Source organism: Rhagoletis zephyria, unplaced genomic scaffold, assembly GCF_001687245.7.
Source record: "Rhagoletis zephyria isolate East Lansing unplaced genomic scaffold, Rhagoletis_zephyria_1.1 Rzeph_scaffold_00650, whole genome shotgun sequence".
Taxonomy (NCBI): domain Eukaryota; kingdom Metazoa; phylum Arthropoda; class Insecta; order Diptera; family Tephritidae; genus Rhagoletis; species Rhagoletis zephyria.
In genome coordinates this window covers 32,156-55,267 of record NW_016157734.1, presented here as the reverse complement: position 1 = coordinate 55,267, position 23,112 = coordinate 32,156, and the positions used below count along the sequence as shown (strand labels likewise).

Sequence of the window (23,112 nt, the reverse complement as noted above, 5' to 3'; positions counted from 1 at the left end):
AAGACAAAACATTAATTTCGTATGCCCTACGCAAACACAGCGAAAGAAGCAGCAAATAGCAACATACTTGTGTTTGCGTTGACTTGCTTGACAATGTGACTGACTGTCACCTCCTGCCACAATTTAATTTGTTTCCATTAACGCAGCGCTTCATTTTGACCACAAAATATCAAACAAGCAACCAACAGGCGAACGCAGTTCGATTGACAACAGGCGCGAGCCGTTGACTATTCAGCTGAGGGGCTCGCGATATACAGTTATGTGAAAAACAATAAGCACACGACATGTTGCCCAATTGTGGCTGTTTTTCTTTTGTTTGCTTAATGTTAATTATTTCTTTTAGGTCATTCCATGTAAAAGAGGAAACCGACATAAATTTTAAAATGTCCTTATTATCTCTATATCTCTTTTTAAATAACTACATTTCGTTAACCAGTTGAAGGATATGAAAAAAATAAAAATAAAACGAAGTTATAATTGTTGTCTACGGAAACTTTTACTTCATTCATAACTACTTTACAGCAGTCACAAGGTTATGTCCCACCAGTCACAAATTTAAATATTTTTCAATATTCCTATGAAGTTTATATCAGCCTAATTTTTATTGAATACGAAAGCGCATAGCTCGCATTTTACAACACAAAAACATTTTTCGCGAAATTTATCTTTTTTGGCCAAAATTATTCTTTGTGTCACAATCACATTCATTCAGATGATAGTTACATAGAACTAAGAAATAGTTTCGTATTTTTTCAAAAGGGAATTTTATCCATTAGTTATAGTTCTATGTCAAAAAATATGTGTCGCTGTTGTCGTTGTTCCGATGACATAGTTATAATCCACATTCTGTAGTAAAATGTCCCATCAGTCACAATGGAATGGCCCTTTTTTTTTAAATACAACTCATTATATAACAAAAAAACATTAATGCCTATCTTCAAACTTTAAAGAAAAATTTGAATATTAAAAAAAAAATACAACAAAAATAAGCTTTTTGTTATGAATTTTTAGAAAAATTCTAAGTAACTGTGTAATGAAGAAAATGCGTGACAGCATATGCAAAAAAAAATCTCAAATCAATGCGAACTCTTAGAGCCACTTGAAGCTTGTACGCTTGTCTATTACGCTAGAATTTAATGGGTCAAAATGTCGTGTCCCTATTATTTTTCACATGACTGTACTATGTGCTACATACATACATACGTCATAGTCAAAGGATGATTCAGTGCGTTGTCGGTAAGGATAGCAATAATTTCTGCTTTTTGTTTTTCTCGTATACCTATTTGCCTCTTTCCATACTGCATGGAGAAACAAGTCTTGCAGTGGCCACGTCACGACGATGATACCACTACGGGTGACTGCTGAGCAAGTCAGCATCAACACAAAAACATAGATAAACACGAAATGGCGTATAAATGACACTCGAAATACGTTTCTACTGCGGCAAGCACATTTTTCCCATTCGATTTTAATATTTTATGCCCCTTTTCTTTTGTTTTTTCTTTAATTGTTGTGTAGTAGCGTTTTTTTTTTCTTTTTTTTTAATTACTTCCTCATCTCTTTGGCTCGCAACTTGTGCGCCTGCTTTTTGTTCTCCGCCATCGCTGCCACCCGCACTCAGTTACCTTGACTGTTGTTGCCATTTGCTGCGACAAGCGCCGGAATCTGCCAGCAAAAGTCATTTGCTGCACTCGCTTGCGCGCTCCTCTATATCTATAAATTTCCTCTGATTTCTCCTTTAGTCTGCTTGGCGCTTTGGTGTTCGTCGACAGCCTCGACTTTGACGAGCTTGCACCGAGAACTTGGCATGCAATGGTACGAGTAAGCACGATGAGCGTTAGTGTGTCCGCTCGCTGCTGTAGTGCCTGTTAGTCCTTGTTGCCGTCACGCACCAGTGTCTACAGCTCACCTCCCGCCGCATGGAGCTACATAAATGCACTCGTGCTATGCCGCCACACTCATCGGGCAGTCAACCCAAAAGGAGGCTACCGCTCAAATGCCCTGCGCTCAACACAAAACAAACGCCACCGCCCTTACCATAACCGTGATCCATGTTGCTTTTACAGCATTTATGAACTAGGGAATGGCAGAAGGAATGTAGCCGGTTGCTCTCGATCTCATATTGGCTTGGCTGGAATTACACTTTTTTTTTCGAAATCTGCCACCCAGCAGTCAACATACTATTTTTCCCATTTTTTGGCGTTTTTCTTTTTCACCTATCTGGCTCTGCTAACTGCACTAATAACTTTGCTGGCTTGCATATCAACACAAATATCAAAAGTTGTGTCTCTCATGTTTGCGAAAAGTATGAAAAGTACGACACAACGAAAGCGCAAAAAGTGCATAATTGATTGAAGGACGAACGAACGGAAGGGATATTTGGTAAATGTGTTAGGCCTCACTGGTGGTACGCCCACCAAACACGCCCGGCAACGGAAATATGTACTTTTCGCCGTGTCATGCAGCGTGATGAAGGTGTCTGGACAGCACGGAGACAGGGCACAACAGATTTTAGTCTACGTACTGATAAAATAAAAAAGAGAAGAGTAGAAATATTCATCGATTTCTGTTCGTTCGTGGTCGCTTGTACGCTCTATGGTCAGGTTAGACAGCAACAACACTGCCATGTGGCAACGGTGGCATCTAATTGTTGATTTGACGTGTTTGATTTTGCACGAGATAAAATCGTTACTTTGTTTCGTTCGTTAAGCTAGCGAAGCTGGTGGTTGAGTGAAAGCTAAGAGGAAGAAATTGTGTATGTAAGTTCATGAACTTTTGAGTGAACAGGATACAATAAATTGACGGTGATGGAAAATAGTTGTGTACTACTACATTCTATTATGCGGCAACAGCATGAAACTCACTTTGAGCAATGAAAAATTTTAGTGTCTGAATACAGAACTCAAAATTAAGAAAACCCTTATCATCTACTGGTAAGTGTCTAATTTTTCAAATCCTTGTCTAATCCATGTCTAATTCTTACTACTTTCTTAAGTAGTCCTTGTTACTTCATTTAGTAAGGATAACACATGGATTAGATAAGGACTAGAGACATGGGACGCTTAAAAATAATAAGGACTTCGGTTTTTGAGCCTATGGATACAAAAAATATGGAATAAATTAACCGACGAAAACTTGCGTGCCGCTTGCGCTTTTCTCTCAAAGTGTTTACCGCTGGTAAACCCAAATAAAGCTTAAATTTAAAAACTGATTAATTTGGTTAAAGTAAAGTCTGTGAAAAACTAACTATAAAATACTTTTTTTTTCGCAACATCTATAAAGGATCCTTTTATTTTTCACAAAAAACAAAAAAGGTGAAAGGTTTTCGTCGCCACCCTGTATACAACTGACAAATCTTTCCTCAGAAAAGTGGACATGCTTCAGTAATTTTAAATGTTTTTGGGTCGCATTGATAAGTGCCATGGGCCACTGGTTGCATAGGCCTAAAGACCTAAGGCAACCGGACGATTAACGCAACAATCGTTTGGCCACAGTAATTTACATGAGCTAACCGGTAAATTAGAATGGGGGAAGAAGAGACTGCAATTTAATAACCCAATGAATGGGTATGGTTGTTTACATGTACATACTTATGTATGTATGTATGTTAATAAAAAAAAATATTTATTCAGTCAAAAAATGGTGGGTAGGCACTGTGGCCAATAGTACTCATCAATTACCATCTCTGTATGCTTGTAAGTCATGCAGAGTCCGCAGAAAACTGTAGACGAGTTGTCCAGAGGATGCGCCAGACTAGGCTGAGCACGCTTTTAGTTGCCATCAACTTATTACTTTAATAAAATAAGTTCTGCTATGTATATGACATTTGGGAAGTGCATATACGAAAATTTTATAAATTGTATAAAGGAAATTTTTGCACATGCAGCTGTCTGTGCTGGCCTTTTTATGCCGTTTGATCGAGAATGTAGTATGCACATCTTACATCTTTCAGAACCTGTTGTTTGCGGTGTATTGCGGTTATCGTTATGGTGACCAGATTTCTGTGGATAAAAATCGGGTTTGTTTCTAAAGCATCGAATCCAAAAATACAAATTTGTTTTTAGAATAAAAAGACATAACATATTTTAAATACAGTTTTATTTAAAACTAAAAGGGAAAAAACTTGAAAGACTATCACAAAATATTCTACACACAATATATCGCACACCGTCTTCAAAAGAGGCAAAACTCAAAATGTGGCATTTTTGAAATCATGTTCTAAAAATGTACACAGAGCTTTTACTTACCTTTCAGCAAAAGCTGGAGAACATTTTTTTTTATAATTTGTTTAAAAACCTTAAGGTAAACTCTCCCTTGGCCATATGATTGTCATGTGCTAAGAAATAGTTTTTCGCATATTCTAACAAAGGTGTAATTTTGAGTTGTGCTCCTTTTGAAGACGGTGTGCGATATATCTACAGCTTATATTTTTCATATCCATGCATTTTTTAGGGAATTAGTATTATTTCTTACAATTTCACTAAATTCAAGTTAGAATCGTTTCATAAAAAAAAAAACAACTTAACAAATAATTATAAAAAACTTTATAAAATCTAGACAAGAAAGATACATACATATTTAGATGGCAATATAGCGAAAGTACAAGTTTGACAGAATAAAACATAACCGAGTATCATAGCAAATGAGGATGCTGGCTATATCTATGGATCCTTATATTCAGCGGAACAATTTTCTCAAAATCGGTACTGTCTCGCCAAATCGGTACGAATGGTCACCGTAGTTATTGTCCTAGAATACCAATTTTTTAATGCAGTTCTATTTTATCGGTTCATCCTAGTAAAAGGCAAATTATCATGAAGTATTGGTTTAGCAATGATTTATAGCAAAAAATGCTGACAAAACATATTTTTGTAGCTGAAAAAATATGGTAATATTCGTCCCGGATTTCTATTAAACAATTTTCTTTTTATTGCAGATGTTGTGATTCAAACTTTCCGGTAAATTCGTTTCCTGAATTCTCAGTCAAACTGGGACATTTTATGCACCAAGCCAAAGGCACACGTTTTAGACACAGTCAAAGAGGCGGATTGGAAGCAGTATCATCGCGACAGGCCCATAGAGCGGCGTGCCACACCCAATGTGGCNACTTTTTATGCCGTTTGATCGAGAATGTAGTATGCACATCTTACATCTTTCAGAACCTGCTGTTTGCCGTGTATTGCTGTTATCGTTATGGTGACCACATTTCTGTGGATAAAAATCGGGATATTTCTAAAGCATCGAATCAAAAAATACAAATTTGTTTTTAGAATAAAAAGACATAACATATTTTAATACAGTTTTATTTAAAACTAAAAGGGAAAAAACTTTAAAGACTATCACAAAGATATCTACACACAATATATCGCACACCGTCTTCAAAAGAGGCAAAACTCAAAATTACACGTTTGTTAGAATATAATTTTTTTTTTTTATAATTTCACTAAATTCAAGTTAGAATCGTTTCATAAAAAAAAAAAAACTTAACAAATAATTATAAAAAACTTTATAAAATCTAGACAAGAAAGATACATACATATTTAGATGACAATATAGCGAAAGTACAAGTTTGACAGAATAAAGCATAACCGAATATCATTGCAAATGAGGATGCTGGCTATATCTATGGATCCTTATATTCAGCGGAACAATTTTCTCAAAATCGGTACTGTCCCGCCAAATCGGTACGAATGGTCAGCGTAGTTATCGTCCTAGAATACCAATTTTTTAATGCAGTTCTATTTTATCGGTTCATCCTAGTAAAAGACAAATTATTATGAAGTATTGGTTTAGCAATGATTTATAGCAAAAAATGCTTACAAAACATATTTTTGTAGCTGAAAAAATATGGTAATATTCGTCCCGGATTTCTATTAAACAATTTTCTTTTTATTGCAGATGTTGTGATTCATACTTTCCGGTAAATTCGTTTCCTGAATTCTCAGTCAAACTGGGACATTTTCTGCATCAAGCCAAAGGCACACGTTTTAGACACAGTCAAAGAGGCGGATTGGAAACAGTATCATCGCGACAGGCCCATAGAGCGGCGTGCCACACCCAATGTGGCTGCCAATGCTAGCTTCAATGCTGCGTGCAACACCTAGAAAATGGTCAAGGCGGTCACAACGCGCGCAACAGCAACGACGGCCGCGTTATACGTAGCAAATCAGCAAATACAACAAGAACAGCCAAGCGGCAAGAAATCATCTATTCTACACCAGGAGAATTTTTTTACACCACAGCGACAACAACAACAACAACAACAACAACAGCAAAATCACAGGGAGCAACGGGAGCAGCAGCACCTTGTTTTTGGTGCTGAGGAGCCGCCCGCCAAACGTGTTGCTGTTGCATCGCCAAGCAAAATGGTAATACCATCGACGACAGCAACAGCATCAGCAACAACAACAACAACAACAACAACTTCTTCAGCGTCCAGCACCGCTACGTCCGCCACAGCAACAGCCGCTGCTGCAACTACGACAAATAACGGTAACACAAATGCTGCCGGTCAGCAACAGACACAACAACAGCAACAAAATGCTCTCTATCAACAACAACAACAACATCTGTCCGCTAGCCATAATAGCCAGCAAACGGCACCGCGTCAGCACCCGAAGAAGCGGAAATTCGATCCAGCCGAGCTGGACCGGCAACAAGCCTCACCACAGCCGCCGCAGCCACCACAGCAGCAGCAGCAGCATCATAACGCTGGGCCTACATCGATGGCTTCGAGCTGTGCAACCACAACTTCATGGCATGATACGAATATGTTGTCAGCGATCAGGATCGCCAACGGAAGTGCTAATAACAACAACAACAACAACAACGGCAGCTCGCCACAGAGCATAAAGAACGGCAACGTTGAGGCCACATCGACGTCTATGCCATCTATTACAGCAGCAACCACAGCGAATATTATCGTTAGCAGTACTGGCAGCAACCGTGGGTGGGTCACAGCAGCAGCAACAACAACAACAACTACAGCGTGTGCTTCAGATGGCAATGCACCGCCCACGGAAATGGTCTACCCAGCAATACGTTCCACGTCGCAACAACAGCATGCACCGGCAACACAATCANACAACAACAACAACTACAGCGTGTGCTTCAGATGGCAATGCACCGCCCACGGAAATGGTCTACACAGCAATACGTTCCACGTCGCAACAACAGCATGCACCGGCAACACAATCAATGATTGTAAGCCCAGTGACAGCGACGACGTTTGGCGCGACAACAACGGTACCAGCGGGTGTTGTAGTTGGCGCTGGCGCCAACAGTGGCAACAGTGGTGCGGCAGTTGTAACAGCGACCGGACGCGGCGCTAACTTGCTGGAGAGCCCCGAGAAGCGCATCATTATAACAAGGTAAATTGAAGTAGCTAATTAGACTGTCTGTCATACGTTTATACATATATAAATATGCTAAATTTGTTGTTTTTTTCCAAACAGTACACAGCCATCGAGTACTTATAAGCTGCAGAATGTTATGAGTGTTAGCAATAGCAATGCCAACAATAACCGCACGCTGACACCCACAAGCAACGCGGCTTTGCAACAACAGCGTCTCGTCTACCACCATCATCTGCAACAACAACAACAACAACAACAACAGCCACACCAGCAACAGCCAATCGTTGCCTTGCAGCACCAAACTTTAGCATCTAATTTAGATCTCAGCGAATGGTCGAATACTCGCGTATTGGCCAAATTGAATAATTTCTATGCATCGGGTATCATACGTCAAACGACTTCGCACAACGGCAATAGCGCTAACAACGCAGAAGCCACAGCCTTGTCGGCCTCCACATCCGCCTGCGGCTCGTCCAATAGTAGACCGCCATCGGCTGCTCCGCCAAATTCGATTTTGGTGGAATTCGATCCGCCGGAAAATTGTACACAACGCTTTACGGACGTGTTGGGCAGCGGGCGTTTCAATGTGATATTGGACGCGAGTCCACCATTAGCTGATGTAAGTCAAAGTGCAAACGCGCGCGCATATATCTACCACCACACATGGATTTGTTGGTGTCGCTGCAATTCGCTTGCAACGTTGCAGTTGTGCCTTCAAATCGAATTATATATAATATGTATATTGGCAAGCCAAACCATTGACCTAATTAATCCGCTCTCTGCTATACCAATTTTCTACTCTTTCCCTCCACCTCCCATTTTATTAGATTAACTTGGATACGCGGGTTTGTGTGCGCAGTCAAATCGAAGGCNATATATCTACCACCATACATGGATTTGTTGGTGTCGCTGCAATTCGCTTGCAACGTTGCAGTTGCGCCTTCAAATCGAATTATATATAATATATTGGCAAGCCAAACCATTGACCTAATTAATGCGCTCTCTGCTCTACCAATTTTCTACTCTTTCCCTCCACCTCCCATTTCATTAGATTAACTTGGATACGCGGGTTTGTGTGCGCAGTCAAATCGAAGGCCGATCGGGTTACGTTTTTGTGGAGGGCGTCGTGACGGACATCAATACACACACAAAACAATTCACAGTGCAAATCAACACAGATTCTACGCCAATCGTAAGTTTCAAATTTTTTCAAATGCTTTTTTGTTGCTAGCTTATGTGATTGGTATTAAAATTGGGCTAAGATTGATTAATTTTTATCCATTTTATATACATACAGTCTTATGAATTGCACTTTGGGGCCTCGACGAAATAATGCCCAAGCGTTAGTATGTAGGCAAGATAGTCAAACCCCGAAAGGATTTCGTTGAGGTCCTAAAATGACTCTTCCACAGTGGAATCTCTCGTTCGTTTTATTCGAAATATCACACACCCTCTTCAAAAGAAGCAAAACCCAATAAAAAAATATAAATGGGTTGGCTTTTTTTTTTAATAAATCAATTTGTAGAATTTATCAGCAAATATTAAAAAAAGGAGGATTCGCGATACATATGTAATTTCAAATATTTAATAACTATATACACCCACTCCCTTTATTTCACTTCAGTTCAAAAAAGTTAAACGCGCTGATCTGCGCCTTCTACTTCCGCCTTGGTGGGATGAGTTGCGCGAACTTTCACCTTCGCCGCACCAACAGCAAACGCTTGCGGGCGGCGCTCACAAAGCTGGCAGTGCACACTCAGCATTGCTAACGCCTCCCCAACAACATCGCAGTGGCAGTGGCAGTGCCAGTGGCACGCCCGTGTCAGCACACAAAGGCAGCACCAGCGGCCATCATTCACAACTGACTTACGTGGCGATGCGTTACGATGGTAAATGTCCTGCACATCTGACACCCACCGGCGCTCAGCAACTCACGCAGCATATGTCGCCGTTCAGTACTACCGCCGCGGCCCAACAACAGCATCATTTACAAAAACAAGAAGAGTATTATCGCACGACTGCCACCTCACCCTTCCAGACAGTCGGCGGTGGCAGCGGGCAACTGTTACTTTTGAATGCCAGCACATCAGGAGCCATCGGGAGCAAGCAAAATGGTAACGGCAGTCATGGTACATCATCGTTGCCCGAAATTGTTGTCTCACAACAGCAGTCACAGTTGAGTGGCGGCGCCAACAGCCATCAGCCGCACTCGCAGCACTCATCGGCCGCACACTCACAATCGCCATCGGATGATCTGCAGCGCCGACAAGCCGCACGGCAGTACGATGAATTCGAGTCGGACGATGAATTGAAAGGTGTGCAAATTGATGACTACACGCTGGGCGATGGCGATCCCGAAAAATTATCGGCGGGTAGCAAACGCAGCAGTGTGCAGAGTCGTGGCAGCACATCAAGCACTCCAAGGTAGTGGCATGTTGCACACAGCCACACACACTTCATATAATTAATTTCAATCAATATATTATATATATATTTTCTTAATAAACGTGCAGATCTCAAGCAACTACACCGCATCGCTTCAAGAAGGGTGACATTGTACAATCGGAGTCTGGTGTACGCAAAAAATACAATGGCAAACAATGGCGTCGTCTATGCGGCATGTGCTCCAAGGAATCTCAGCGACGCGGCTTGTGTTCGCGCCATTTGAATCAGAAAGGCAGTGCTTTGCGTCCCAATGGCGCAAGCCGTTTTCCAAGGTGTGTGACTTTAGCAGTGCGTTTTTTCTTTAATAATACCAAGCTTAATATATATATGCTTTGTTACAGTAGCGATGTGAATAGCCGTTCAAGCAGCAAAACACAAGCGGATGAAGACACTTCACGCGATTCGGAGACATCGCCGAATTATCGTGTGACAGGCCGCTCCGACCAGGAGGAAACTGATGTGGCTAATATTTTAGGTAAGCAAAAAATGTGTGAACCGGTGTAAATCTACCATAAGTATTGGGAGTGGTAATTTTCTGTGACGATATAATCGTTTTGAAATTAAGCCAGCCAAACGTTCAGATCGATGACTGCTGTTGTCAAAGGTCTCAAATCAGACCATGTTTTCCTGAGCCTACCGTTAACAAAAATTACAACCAAAAAAATGTTTAAAAACCACCTGTTCTCCTGCAATGCTGTCACTGCAGCAATGTCATTCGCTGACGTAAAACATGAATTCTTCTTCTTTTGATCTTCAGTGTACTCGGAACACAGTGAGAAACGCATATTGTACATAAAGTTTCAATATTTCTCATAATTTTATCAACAACTGTTAAAATAGCAAATAGTTCCAAGTACCTGCACATTTTCACATTTTCATTGTTGTCGTTAAGCACTCAAAAAGGTAAACCCGTCTCTGCAGGTAAATAGCAAATGTGCGAAAGAACAAAACCATCAAAATGGAAATGTGTGAAGTGGCCATTGTAACGAGATCCAAAGATTGTCATTGTAGTCATGAGGATACAAAAACAAAAAATTATGTGAAGAAGCCTTTAAGAAAAATATAGGCTGCGCTATGCATCCGCTTTGAAAGCAACAACAGAAAATAAGTGGAAATCGGACGCGAAACATCTAAATTTGGCATAAGTTGTACTTTCCCACGTCTCGAATATTCTTTTATTTCAGAAAAATTTTCTTAAACCGCTATGCAAATTGTTGTTGTTGTCCCATGTGTGCAGTAACTTGATTGCAAAAAAAAAAAAATGAATTTAAATATTTTTCTGCCTAAAGATGATTTAGCGAGCAGCTTATATCTGCAATGTTTAAGTAAATAATACATAAATAATGCCTATATTTGTTACCTCCATCGCCACATTAACGTCGCACTTTATTTCTCTTCCGCGCAGTGTCACTCAGCAGCTCTCGTTCGGCAACGCCATCCTACTCATCGCCTGTGAACCACGGCACCTCTCCAATGAATGTCACTCATTCACCAGTGCCAGTTGTCTCCAATCGCCAGAATTTTTTCACACCAATTGGCGGTGGGCCCGTTGCGACAGTGGATGCGCATACAGCTAAATGGAAAGCCGCAGCCAGTCCCATACAGTATGGTACAGTGGGTTATTCGCAAGTTATTCGCCCGGAATCAGTGCGTGCTCAGGGCGCTGGTGCTGGACCACCACCACCACCACCACAAAAATCGCCCGTCTCCATGGTGGTGCATCATCAAACTGCAACACTGCCAAGCTCAGCAGCTGCAGGCGCGCATCTTCTCGGAGCAAATAGCAATGTACATCATTCCTCTCTGCAGCCAGCAGCGCATCATGCGCCGCCACCGCCACCTCTCGCGGCACATCAACAGCAACATCAGCAGCATTTACAACAACAGCCGACTATGGCGCATAGTCATATGCCATTGTCGCCCGCCGCGCCGCCTCCACCGCCACCAGTGGTAAGCAGCGCAGTAATTGCACCACCCCGACCACCAGCCTCAGTGGTCACTGGCGTTGGCCATGCCACAACCAGCGTCATACGGATCTCACCTGCAGCCGCCGCTGCTGCCGCCGCCGCAGCTGCTGCCAACAATGGAGCTGCAGCCAATGGTGCTCGTGGAAGCAACGCAGCACCAACACTGCCGCAGTCATTTCATCCCGTCATCGTTGATCCCACACAATTAGTGTCATTGCTGTCACCTGCAAGTGGAAACCCAGCGCTGCAGGCAGGGCAGCCGACATTGGTTTCGATTAGTAGTGGTTTGGGTGTGGGCGCCAATGGCTCGCTTTTGGCGGCCGCACACCAACAGCACATGCAACACCAACACCAAGCGCCGCAATCGGCAATGTCAAACGAAAAGACGCTTCCAAAAAACGGTTAGTTAACTACACCATTTTCTTGGTGTGTGTGAATATAACGTTTCTTTTTTTCCCTCCCTCATTTAGGATTTCCGCCGGGGTCGATATATCAATGGCAAACGCTGTTGCCCACCATCAGTCAGTCCCCCGTTAAAGCGACCAATTTTACCATAGCCGGCATCATACCGCCAACGGCGGAAACACCACCACCACCATCACAGCAGCATCAACAGCAACAACAACAATCAGCGCAGGGAATTAATCTGGTCAACCATCATGGCGCACACAACAATCAAAACAGTCATAGCTTGAATGAGAGTCACAACCATATTGGTGAGTTGGACTCGCCTGAAAAACCTTTGAATTTCTCAACAAGCGATGCCGCCGCCATGTGTGGAAGTATGAGTGCGAGTGAGTTAAGAGCGCCAGGTGGCAGCGGGGGCAACAGCGGACTACAGGAAGATAACGACGATCAGTTAGACGATGATGTATTTGAGCCATCGACACCAATGGCGCCTTCAGCTCATCCAAAACCGAAGCATACGCGTTTTGCAATCAACAGCAGCAGCGACAATTACAGATATACCACCTCATTGGCAAATGAATGTGGTAATGATGTAATGGGAGAGCCAAAAGCGCCAATAACTGCTGCAAATAGTGCAACAGGCCATCACCAGACAGCGGCGAAACGTCGATCGCAATCACTCAGCGCATTGCAGCAACAGCAGCAGCAACAACAAGCGAAGTTAGCGGCGGGTAGCGGGGCAAGCGCCATTGACAAGGAGCCATTGAGTCTAGTGACAATAGTGAGTGTTGCCTTTATAGAACAAACTAACCAATACCCATTTAGACCGGTGCATTCGTTTTTTAGCCAGTTATTTATAACGAAAAAGGCTAAGATTTTGTGTATATCTATAACTTTTTAAAAACAAGGATAAGATATATTTACTTGATTTCGCGTAAATTTATTAAAATCGCTTGAAAGATATGATTAATACTTGTTCGTCTCACCATCTTTCACAGAACAAAATTCGACGGCCCATGAACGCTTTTATGATCTTCTCGAAAAAGCATCGTAAACTGGTTCACAAAAAGCACCCAAATCAAGACAACCGCACTGTTAGCAAAATTCTTGGTGAGTGGTGGTACGCGCTGAAGCCGGAGCAGAAAGCCAAGTACCATGAATTGGCAAGTTCCGTGAAGGATGCCCATTTCAAACTTCATCCAGAGTGGAAATGGTGCTCGAAAGATCGACGTAAGTCGTCTAGTTCTGGCAAAGGTGGAGCAAGTGGCGGGCCCCCAGGGAGCTGTGACGCCAAGCAGCGTAATGATTCGATGGATGGCACCGACGCATTGGGTACAGACTTGCCAATACATAGTCCTGGTTCTGCTGGTGCTTCTAGCAGCATTGCGGCAGACTCTCAGGGGGACATCATCCCACTGACAATCGAAGAGACGCTTGGACACGTGAAAGAAGAAAAACCGCGAATCAAATCCGAAATATTTCCACCGGACGAAATGCAGTCAGATGATGAGCACGTGAGTGTGGTTTAAGAGAAAATAAAGTGTTTGTTGTGTTATTTAACTTTAAATTTCTGTTTCGATAAAGATGCTGGTGGTTGATGAGCCAACCAATAATAATCTGGCAAGTAGCAACAACAATACTGGATCTCAGCAGCAGGATGCTACCATGAAGCAAATAGATTTAAAGTGTCGCGAACGTGTCACTGACTCAGACGTGGAGGATGGCGTCTACGATTATAGGAAACCATCCACATTGGCGACAAAAAATGTGAAAAACAAAGGCACAGGAGAAAATGGGAAGGTTGGTTGGCAGTTCTGATGGATGCTTTTAATTAATTTTTCATTTGTTCTTCAATATATGTCGTCGAATGATTACTGTTCAAATCAAATTAGATTATAAGATAGTTACACGTTTTTTTTTTCATTTTTAAAGCACACAACTTTAGAGGAGACATGCATAAAAAACGAGAAACAAACACAAATGGACACTTTGGAACATTCAACAGCCAGCACATCTGGCAACAGTGCGACTAACACGGGCACTGACCGCGACATAACCTTGAAACCAAAGGCCATCAAGCCATATGCCTCGAGCATTGAGAGCAGCATACTAAGTCCTCAACAACTGCCGATGTATTCGTACAACAGTCCGAAAAATCCAATCGGTGTAACACCATTCCAGCCAACAGGCGAGCGCAATAAATTATAAATGAAATACAACTTTGAAAAATGGTTGCAGACGTTGAAAAAACTGGGGTTTCCGTAGCATGCGCTACTTGAATTTTACACACCCCGCCAATTGCTGCAACCTTTTTCGATTGTATTCTTTTATAAATATGCAAATGCTTATAAAAGTATCCTAGTTTTAGTTTATGACCCTGTTTTTCTACGTTCTACATAATTTAGGTGGCGCTTTTAAGACCATGCCAATAAGTCCGAAGAGCACAAAGATGGACGAACAACAGCCACATCAAATGCATATTAAGCAAGAGGATATCAAGCAAGAGCTCATATCTCCATATAAAGTGAATGGCAGTGGCGGCAGTATAAATAGTGTATTCACATTCAATGTGCCAATTGGCGCGGCTGCTTGTTCAAATCAAAAACAACAGCAGCAGGCAGGACATCCGTTGCGCAGTCCAAACACCATGGAGAGTTGTAGAGGTACGTAAGGGCTGGGATTTTGATGTATGCATATATTCTTTTGCAATGCCATTATTTTAATTTCAAAACTTGTTGCCACCCGTTTTTTTTTGTTTGGTTCCATTTATTTCCGTCCGCTCACATTTTATTTTATTTCGAAAATCTGAATGGGTATTAAGAGAGCGTTTAATTTTTTGATTATCGAATTTTGAAACATGAAAAGAACTATATTGTTTACTGGGTAAGGTAGCTAAACTGAAAGCACAATTTCCAAACTTGTTTTCATTTAGTCCAGTGGAACGCTTTCGAGAAACCTTTATAACCTGAAAAATGTTCCTGCTTATATTATCATATCGTCGTTTAAAGTACAAAACCGCGTAACTGACATTGGCTGCCAAAAATTGGATTTGCTCACACAAGCTCTTGGCTCAATCATTATCCATTCGTTCTGAAATATACTAGCCAGAAATGCGATTTCTTTATAAAAAAAAGAGAACCATTTTGAAATATAAGTGTTTTTACCCTCTAGAAAATAATTTCTAAAACTTCACATACGCGGTTTTGCATTTTGTTGATACGCGGTTTTGCACTTTAAACGACGATATGTATGTGTGTTTAAGAAATTGTAAACGTTATATTTTATTGGATTTATCTATTTTATTTCAGTTGTTGCTATTGTGTTGAATTTTATTTTAAATATGTGCCCATTTACTTTAATATTATTATTTTTATTAATTTTTCTTAGATTTAATATTAATTGTATACTTTTTAGCGTTCTGTATTTGTAATTAAACTATTAATGATTAGAAATTATTTGACCTGGCCAAATCAATTGGCTGTCGAAGAATTATTAAATTTGCAACGATTGCCGCATCTAACCAATCATCCTTAACATGTTCATATGAACAGAACTTTTCATTTCAAAATTCATTCCAGTGTTTGTAAATTGATTGCCTCATTTCATTTACATTATTTTCGTTCGTTTGCACATAACATTTGATGTGTCTTCTCTATCATATCATTCTTTGCTATCGCTCTGTCTCTCTATTCTCTTCGCCGTGTTTCACAATTAACCATTGACCATGCCCACATGCGCATTGTTCGTTTACTAACATCATCGACATCATTCAATTTTGCATTGCCGGCAAACGTATCCATCTTAGCCGCTAATGCCTCGGAACGCAATAGAGATTGCACACAACAGCTCGTTTCTGAAGCCAGCATCGGCAACGATTACGAAGCTTACGAAACGGAAACCGATTTTGATGACATCGAATTCTATACAATACCCAAATTGCGCTTAACCAGCACACCAACAACGCCGACCTGTAGCCAAACACCAACAGCAAAAACGTTTCGTTCCATTGTTGCTGTAAGCACAACAGAATCGCCAGTCGATCGTCCACCACCATTGAAGCGTCGCCAGTTCACAATTGTTCGTTCTCTGACACCACAGCAGCACACTTCGCCACATCGACAGTTAAAATATTTACATCAGCGTCGTGTAGAAACGCCGCCCACAGTGATTACACGCGTACCCACACCATTTGGCTGCAGTGAACGCCAATCACCCAAACTGAGGCGACAGTCGTTGAATGCATCACCAGCGCTGCAGCTCGCCGCGGCAGCTGTGCCTAGTACAGCACAATTCGCCATCATACGCACACATCACCATCATCATCACACACATTCTCATTCGCTGAGTTCTACACCACCACCATTATTTTTTAACAAAGCGCCAAGAAATACAGCTACGACAGTCAATTCAAGCGCATCTCCACTTACTTTGCCGGCAACCTCAACATCAGTAACATGCGCATCCTCATCATCATTTTCCACATCAGCATCCTCATCATCAACGTCTTCATCCACATCCACATCCACTTCCACAACTGCCTCGGCCTCTTCTCAAACTGAGAAATTTAATGTTTTTTCATCTCATTGCTCCTCTAATATTAACCATAACAACAATAACATTGACGCGCCACAATTGTCGGCTATAACGAAATCGTCTACTCCAACGGCAACAACAACGATTATAAAAAAACTGATCACCTTTAAAAACGGTTGTCTTCTGAACAATAACCGCAACAATAACAATAACACCAACACCACTGACAATGAAAAAGATGTATCCAATAAGAATCAGTCGGCTGCCCGCTCCACCATTCTGTGCGATTCAATGCTGATGGACGCAGTCAAAGGCGCGCAGCACACCGAAAGTGAAGTGGAGGGTTCCAATTTAGAGCCAGCTTGCAATACCGCGGCCACATACCAGCAATCTTCGACGCAACCATCTACAATGTTAGTCATCACCGATGGCCAGCGTTACGCCAGCGCAACCAGCGCTCAATTAGTACCACATAAACTGAAGAAATTGGTTGATGTCGGCAACGGCGGCGGCGGCGGCGGCAGCGGCGGTGCACCCACCTACACATACGTATTGGCCACCAATAGCGTCGGCGCTGGCGGCAACAAAGTCTGCAACAACAATAGCATGCCCAAAGCCCTCAACATCAATTCGACGCCGAGCACGCCTATCGCAATGAAGCAGCAAAATAATGGCGCGGCCACACTGCGTCCATTATCGTTGATCAGCGTGAATTCGTGCAACAAGATCACACTTCCGGCGAATGCTCGCATACTCGCTGCAACTTCGTGCGCGCCCAATAGCAGCAGCCACGGCAGCCTTGTGTCCATGGGCACTGGCAACGCATTGACCACTGGCAATGGTGCAGGTACAGCGGTGCATTTTGGCAGTAATCCGCCGCCAATCGGCAGTACGTTGACGCTGTTAAGTGCTGCGCCATCACTCGCAGCAACGACAGTGCGCCCTACCGGCAGCAGTGGCAATAATGCCAGCAGTAACAACAATAACAACATCATTACCATTACTAACACCACTAATACCAGCAACAATAATAACAACATCAATAACATATTCACTTTCAGCAGCAACGACACAATAGCAACAACTAGCGTTAATGCCGCCGCCTTCAATGCTGGCAGCAAAAAGGCTGGCGTTGAAGGGAGTGGCGGCGGCAGTACATCGATTTTAATGTTTAACTCAAATGTAGCAACTGTTGTTAACTCCACAGCTGGTGCAACACCGTCATCTGTACCCTCGTCGCCTGCAGCAGTCATCAGCTCGGCTGCGGCTACTTGTTTTGCCACCACACCGGCTATGACGCCGACCCAAATACTTACGGCCACGAGCGGCGGTAACGTCGGAATTTCAACCGGCCAAAAGCAGATACTCTTCACGGTCAATAACATGTTGAATCAGGTAAAGAAGGCAATATTGACTAGGCGGAAAGTACAACTTTCAACTTTTATTTTTAAACTTATTTTTTCACTTTCAGTACGCCATACTGCCAATGCAACAGCCCGATCCGCCAGTTAATGCTGGTAGCAACAATGGTGGCGGATGTGGCCCGATTAAACCCACTCCTATTTCGTATGCCAATTACAAGAAAAACAATGGTCAGACGGCTTTTGGTGTAAATGCAAATGTCGGCGCCTGCAATACTGTGTCCAATGCAAACAACAACTCTATGTTGTTGCACAACTACATAGGTTTGTAGACATGAGTTGTGACTTTATATGCAAATAAGTATGTGACAATTTTTTATTTTTTTTTAGAACGCACACCAAAATCGCCCACTACTCCAAAATCCGCCTGCTCCTCTTCGACACTGGCCCTTAATCCGCCTGACTCGGCTGGCAAACGTAGCTCCGACGACAGCACTGCTTCAGCCATAGACCCAGATGAGGAGCAGACTGACATTGGTGGAAAACAACAGTTCATTTTGGCGCCAACCCCAGCACAATTAGGACGCGCAAAATGTCTTAGGCGCAAGAATTTGTGTACGTATTGGGTACCTCTAACTCGTACTAAATAATCAAAACTTTCTACTTTTACAGCTTCAAACAACCTCTCCAACGATAACAGCAATGCTAACTCCTTCTCAGCTACGGCACTAATTGGCAACCACACTGGTAGTAATACTGCAAAGAAGTTAAACTCACCAATATTGGTGGACTCTTCATCGCCGATTATTGGCAATGTGAATATGGTTGTAAATTCGATAACATCGGCGTTGCCCACACCCACCTCGTCTACTACCACCCCCAACAGCGACGAACAAATGCCTACAACTCCATCGGCTGTCAATAGTAATAGCAGCTCCAGTAGTGTCAGCGGCATGGGCGCGATGCTGAATCCAAAATCGCCATTAAAGTCGGCATCGTCTACCAAAAAGAAAAACGATGACATGGATAAGTGAGTTCTTCTGCGAGTTGAACATGAATTCCTAATAAAAATTAGAAATTGTTATTATAATGGTATTTATTGTTGTGAACTATTTGCAGCGTATTGAAGCAAGTTGATTTCGAAAAGAAGTATCAAGCATTGCCACAATTTAAGCCCGAGGACTGTCTGTCGCCGAGCGCCATTGCTGTGCCATCATCGCCACGTGTCTACGGCACTAATTATCGTAAGAAGAATGCGCCGCAGCCTAGTGCACCGCCAAAAAAGCGTAAGTGATAACCGCTGATGAAAATCATTATTGTTTTTTTTTTATATTATCGTGTTTTTTCAACAGTCTGCGAAGATGAGTCATCCGTTGAAACGGCATCTGTGCCATCAACACCATCTCAACGTTTCTTCGGTCCCGATTTTAGTATTGAGCAACTAAGTAAGTTAGAAAACCTAATTTAATCAAATTTCTCAATTGTTATGTTTTGCTAGTTTACTAAGATTAGTATTGTTATTTATTTCTCAAATAGATTTGGAGAACACTGAAGAGACAGATCGTTCGCCACGGACGCCACAAACTCCCTTGCAAAGTGCCCGCTCTGATGCCAGCGAAAAAGGACATCGTAAAGTCTTGGAAATACGTCGAAATTATGTTTATCAGCTTTTCAGCGAACACGGCATGTTTCCATCGGCTCAAGCCACAATGGCTTTTCAGGTATGTATTAAGAATAAAAAATTAAAAATAAATATTCAGACTTGCACATCTTACTAAGTGGCCGAGCTGCTCCTCCAATTTGCGTTGTGATTTTTTATGTCGTCATATAAATGGCGAGACCTGCAAATGAGCACGCCTCCTCCGAATGGCGAAGTGGTTTTATGAGAAGCGTTTTATGACAAGTACACTCGGTCGACCACTTTTTTGGATAATAATTGCAGAATTAAAAGACCAAATTAGAACAGTTAGATGCAATTCTTGGCTATTAGGACTTTGGAAAAAAAACGAAGTAATTTTCCCAAAGTCTTCTAAACTGGTTCGTTCGATATAAATGCTTTAAATAATCGTATAAAACAAAAAATAAAATAAAAATTTTATGGGAGCGTTTACTTCTTATAGCTCACAGGATTTCGTTTAATTTGCATTTCTTCAATAATCGCAACTATGCCGACACTTAGGAGGATGACAGTTTTTTACTAATTTTTTTTTAAATGTAGATACATATAACTAATATTTGCCTTTTCAATTGCAGAAAAAGCATATTGATGTTTTTCCACGAAAGCAAGATCTCCAGCTGAAAATACGCGAGGTGCGCCAAAAGTGCATGAGCCAGCCCGGTTTTACGCCACACTCAGCTGGTCCCATGACGCCATCCGGCGAAACGGGCATATCTACAACGTCTGCAACAGCTACAACAAGTATAAATGTATTAAATCTCAACACTGGTAGCAATGCCAACTGTGGAGGTAATACTTAATAAACATTAGAATGTTCTTTTTTTTAGAATAAACCGCCTCTATTTTTTATCGTTTTACCATTTAGATGCACAATCGCAAGCAAGCAACGAATAGCAGCAAAAACGTATGTTACAAAAACTACAACAGCAGTGAGTACGATGAAGATTTCGATAGCGTCCAAGAGGCTTGTAAGCAAAAAGGTTTTAATAAAAAAAAAAAATATTTATTTTAACTATCAGTGACTAGCTAACAATAAGCTTAGCAAAATAAAGTACAAGCCAAAGCACAAACTCAAGGTGCCATGACAAATCGCAATGCAGCCGATGTGTTTGCTGCAGTTATGAGTGTGATGTAAATATGCCAAGTTTACAACAGAAAATAAGCGCGAACTTTGAATGTGAGCTCAACGAAAAATGTTTTTAGAAATACGAAAAAATAAACTCTTGTGTGGACGGTACGTGCGTACATAAATTTATGAACACTTAGCTATGCAATATGAATGCGTAGTATACAGAAGATGGCGCGCATACAAAAGCGAGAGTATATGCACAAGGGAGGGAACAAGCTTCTGCAAACCATAATGAAAAAGCAGTCTTGAAACGGCGAATATGTGTTTAGATGTTGATGATATTCATTAGCTATTAGCATATTAATTAAAAAAAAAAAAAAAATTACGAAAACCATTGGATTGGCTAGCGCAAAAGTCTCGGTACTGCAAATTTCAGAAAGGCCCAAAAATTAACGTTTAGCCGGTCGCTAAAAAGATTTTAGTTTTACAATCAATACATACAAGAAAACAAAAACCAATCACAGTGTTTGCCATAAGTTTGTAACTTGCTTATTTCTGCAAGAAGTGAAAATTACTCATAACTAAAACATAGAAAAGGCAACTATGTTCAAGACTTCACAGAAATTAATACAGCAACCAATGAAAACACAATCGCAACTGTTAATTAAATAACTTATGGCGTATGATAAGAATTAAAGGCACTACTCCCCGTTGCGTAACCAGCAACAAGCCAGCTACGCCAAGAACAAATGCCACCATACTGAACGCAAGAGCAAGCTCTTAAGATTATTTAGGCGATGAAGCCAAGAGATTCTGAAATCCAAAAACTCTGAAAATAAACAGACACAAAGTGAAGAACGCAGGAAATAAATAAAAGAAAACTTGCATACATACATACATACATGCATACGTATACAGCACATTAATAGAAATAAAATACAAATATACATAATATTAAATAGATCCCAACTTATACATAAATAGCAACAGCAACAATACTGAAAATCATACAGGCATAGAAGTGTAAACCCTTATACAAGCTTATAACCAATAATAACCAATAAAATGGATTACAAAAAGTAAACTAGTTAAATAAGTAAAAGCAAAATGAAATGAAAAAATTGATAAATGCTTACAAACAAACAAATATAAATACACAAATGGAAAATATAAGAAATTCAGCATAGTTAATAAAATTAATAAATAACTGAGCAGACATTACAATTTAGTAGGCGAATTAAGTGAAACTTAAAGTTTAAATGAATATCTATGAATAAATGAAGCTAAGAAATGTCTTAAGAAGGTAAATTGAAATAAAAATAAAACTAAAAAAAAAACGGCAATATAATAGGCATTCAATACCAGGTTATGCGTCAAAAAAAGTACATGCATGCATACATGATTCCACATACACACATAGTAAAAATACTATTGCATGCACAGATTTTAATAGGCTCACACACACAAGTATAGACATATCTTCATTACATTGTTAATAGAGAACTCATTGTTTGAAACAAAAAGAAAAAAAGTGAGCCTGCTTTTCAATAATTTTCCCTCACCATGGGCAAAGTTTTTTTTTTTTATTGAAATTTTAATCGAATTTTTATTTAAAATCTTTTGAATTATATTTATGATTTTAACAGCACTTTTAACCAAACACCAGCAAAAAAAAACAATAAAAATATTTACTTATCTATTATATATATGTATGTATTTGATGTCGACAACTACCGTAATTTGTAAATGAACTGAATTGTAAGCAAATGGAATATACGTAGATTTATATTTTTGCATGTGTGTTTTAATTACTATTTTTATTTGAACTTTTAATTTTGAAGTCATTTGCGCCTTAAAGTTTTATAAAATAGATTTTATTTTAGCTAAAGTCTCATGCAATAAAGAATATTTGCTTTAAGTAAATTGTAAAAATTTTCTGCTATTTGCTTTGTTTTTTTTTTTTTTTAAATAAAAATGAAAAATTTTACTATGAACCTCGAGACAAGTTAGCATATTTTGTAATTTGGTAGAACCAGATAGGCTACGTTTGTAGTTAAAAACCAAAAAAGAATTGTTTGATATTTGAAAAACATGCTTTAATTCATAACTTTTTAAGTGCTCACGTGGCCAGGCAAATGTAAGTACTATGTATACAGTTAGAAGGAAAGCAAGCGCACATACATATGTGCATACACACACATACAGCCATGGAAACACAATTGTGCAAATAGAAATTTGAGCGAATATCGTCTTCCACTTATATATTTATAATACTGCAATATTTAATATATTGTTT

The 23,112-nt window shown here is 40.6% G+C and overlaps 1 protein-coding gene across 2 annotated transcripts in view; it reads left to right on the top strand.

The window, feature by feature from the left end:
- The window catches only part of cic (Putative transcription factor capicua), a 107,138-nt gene extending 84,361 nt beyond the window's left edge, over positions 1-22,777 (top strand). The window contains exons 3-24 of one of the 2 annotated variants that reach the window (XM_017613365.1): positions 5,899-6,968; positions 7,084-7,370; positions 7,455-7,974; positions 8,407-8,547; positions 8,980-9,779; positions 9,869-10,072; positions 10,145-10,275; positions 11,206-12,168; positions 12,238-12,956; positions 13,174-13,689; positions 13,760-13,975; positions 14,108-14,363; positions 14,581-14,838; positions 15,981-18,103; positions 18,180-18,393; positions 18,460-18,684; positions 18,742-19,099; positions 19,189-19,355; positions 19,422-19,514; positions 19,606-19,790; positions 20,323-20,536; positions 20,613-22,777. In XM_017613365.1, the coding sequence (XP_017468854.1) occupies positions 6,108-6,968; positions 7,084-7,370; positions 7,455-7,974; positions 8,407-8,547; positions 8,980-9,779; positions 9,869-10,072; positions 10,145-10,275; positions 11,206-12,168; positions 12,238-12,956; positions 13,174-13,689; positions 13,760-13,975; positions 14,108-14,363; positions 14,581-14,838; positions 15,981-18,103; positions 18,180-18,393; positions 18,460-18,684; positions 18,742-19,099; positions 19,189-19,355; positions 19,422-19,514; positions 19,606-19,790; positions 20,323-20,536; positions 20,613-20,641 (9,480 nt within the window). In that variant the 5' untranslated portion in view covers positions 5,899-6,107 and the 3' untranslated portion in view covers positions 20,642-22,777. Of the gene's footprint in view, positions 1-5,898; positions 6,969-7,083; positions 7,371-7,454; positions 7,975-8,406; positions 8,548-8,979; positions 9,780-9,868; positions 10,073-10,141; positions 10,276-11,205; positions 12,169-12,237; positions 12,957-13,173; positions 13,690-13,759; positions 13,976-14,107; positions 14,364-14,580; positions 14,839-15,980; positions 18,104-18,179; positions 18,394-18,459; positions 18,685-18,741; positions 19,100-19,188; positions 19,356-19,421; positions 19,515-19,605; positions 19,791-20,322; positions 20,537-20,612 lie in introns of both variants that reach the window. The other variant, XM_017613364.1, reaches the window with a different exon arrangement.
- The last annotated feature ends 335 nt before the right edge of the window (positions 22,778-23,112 follow it).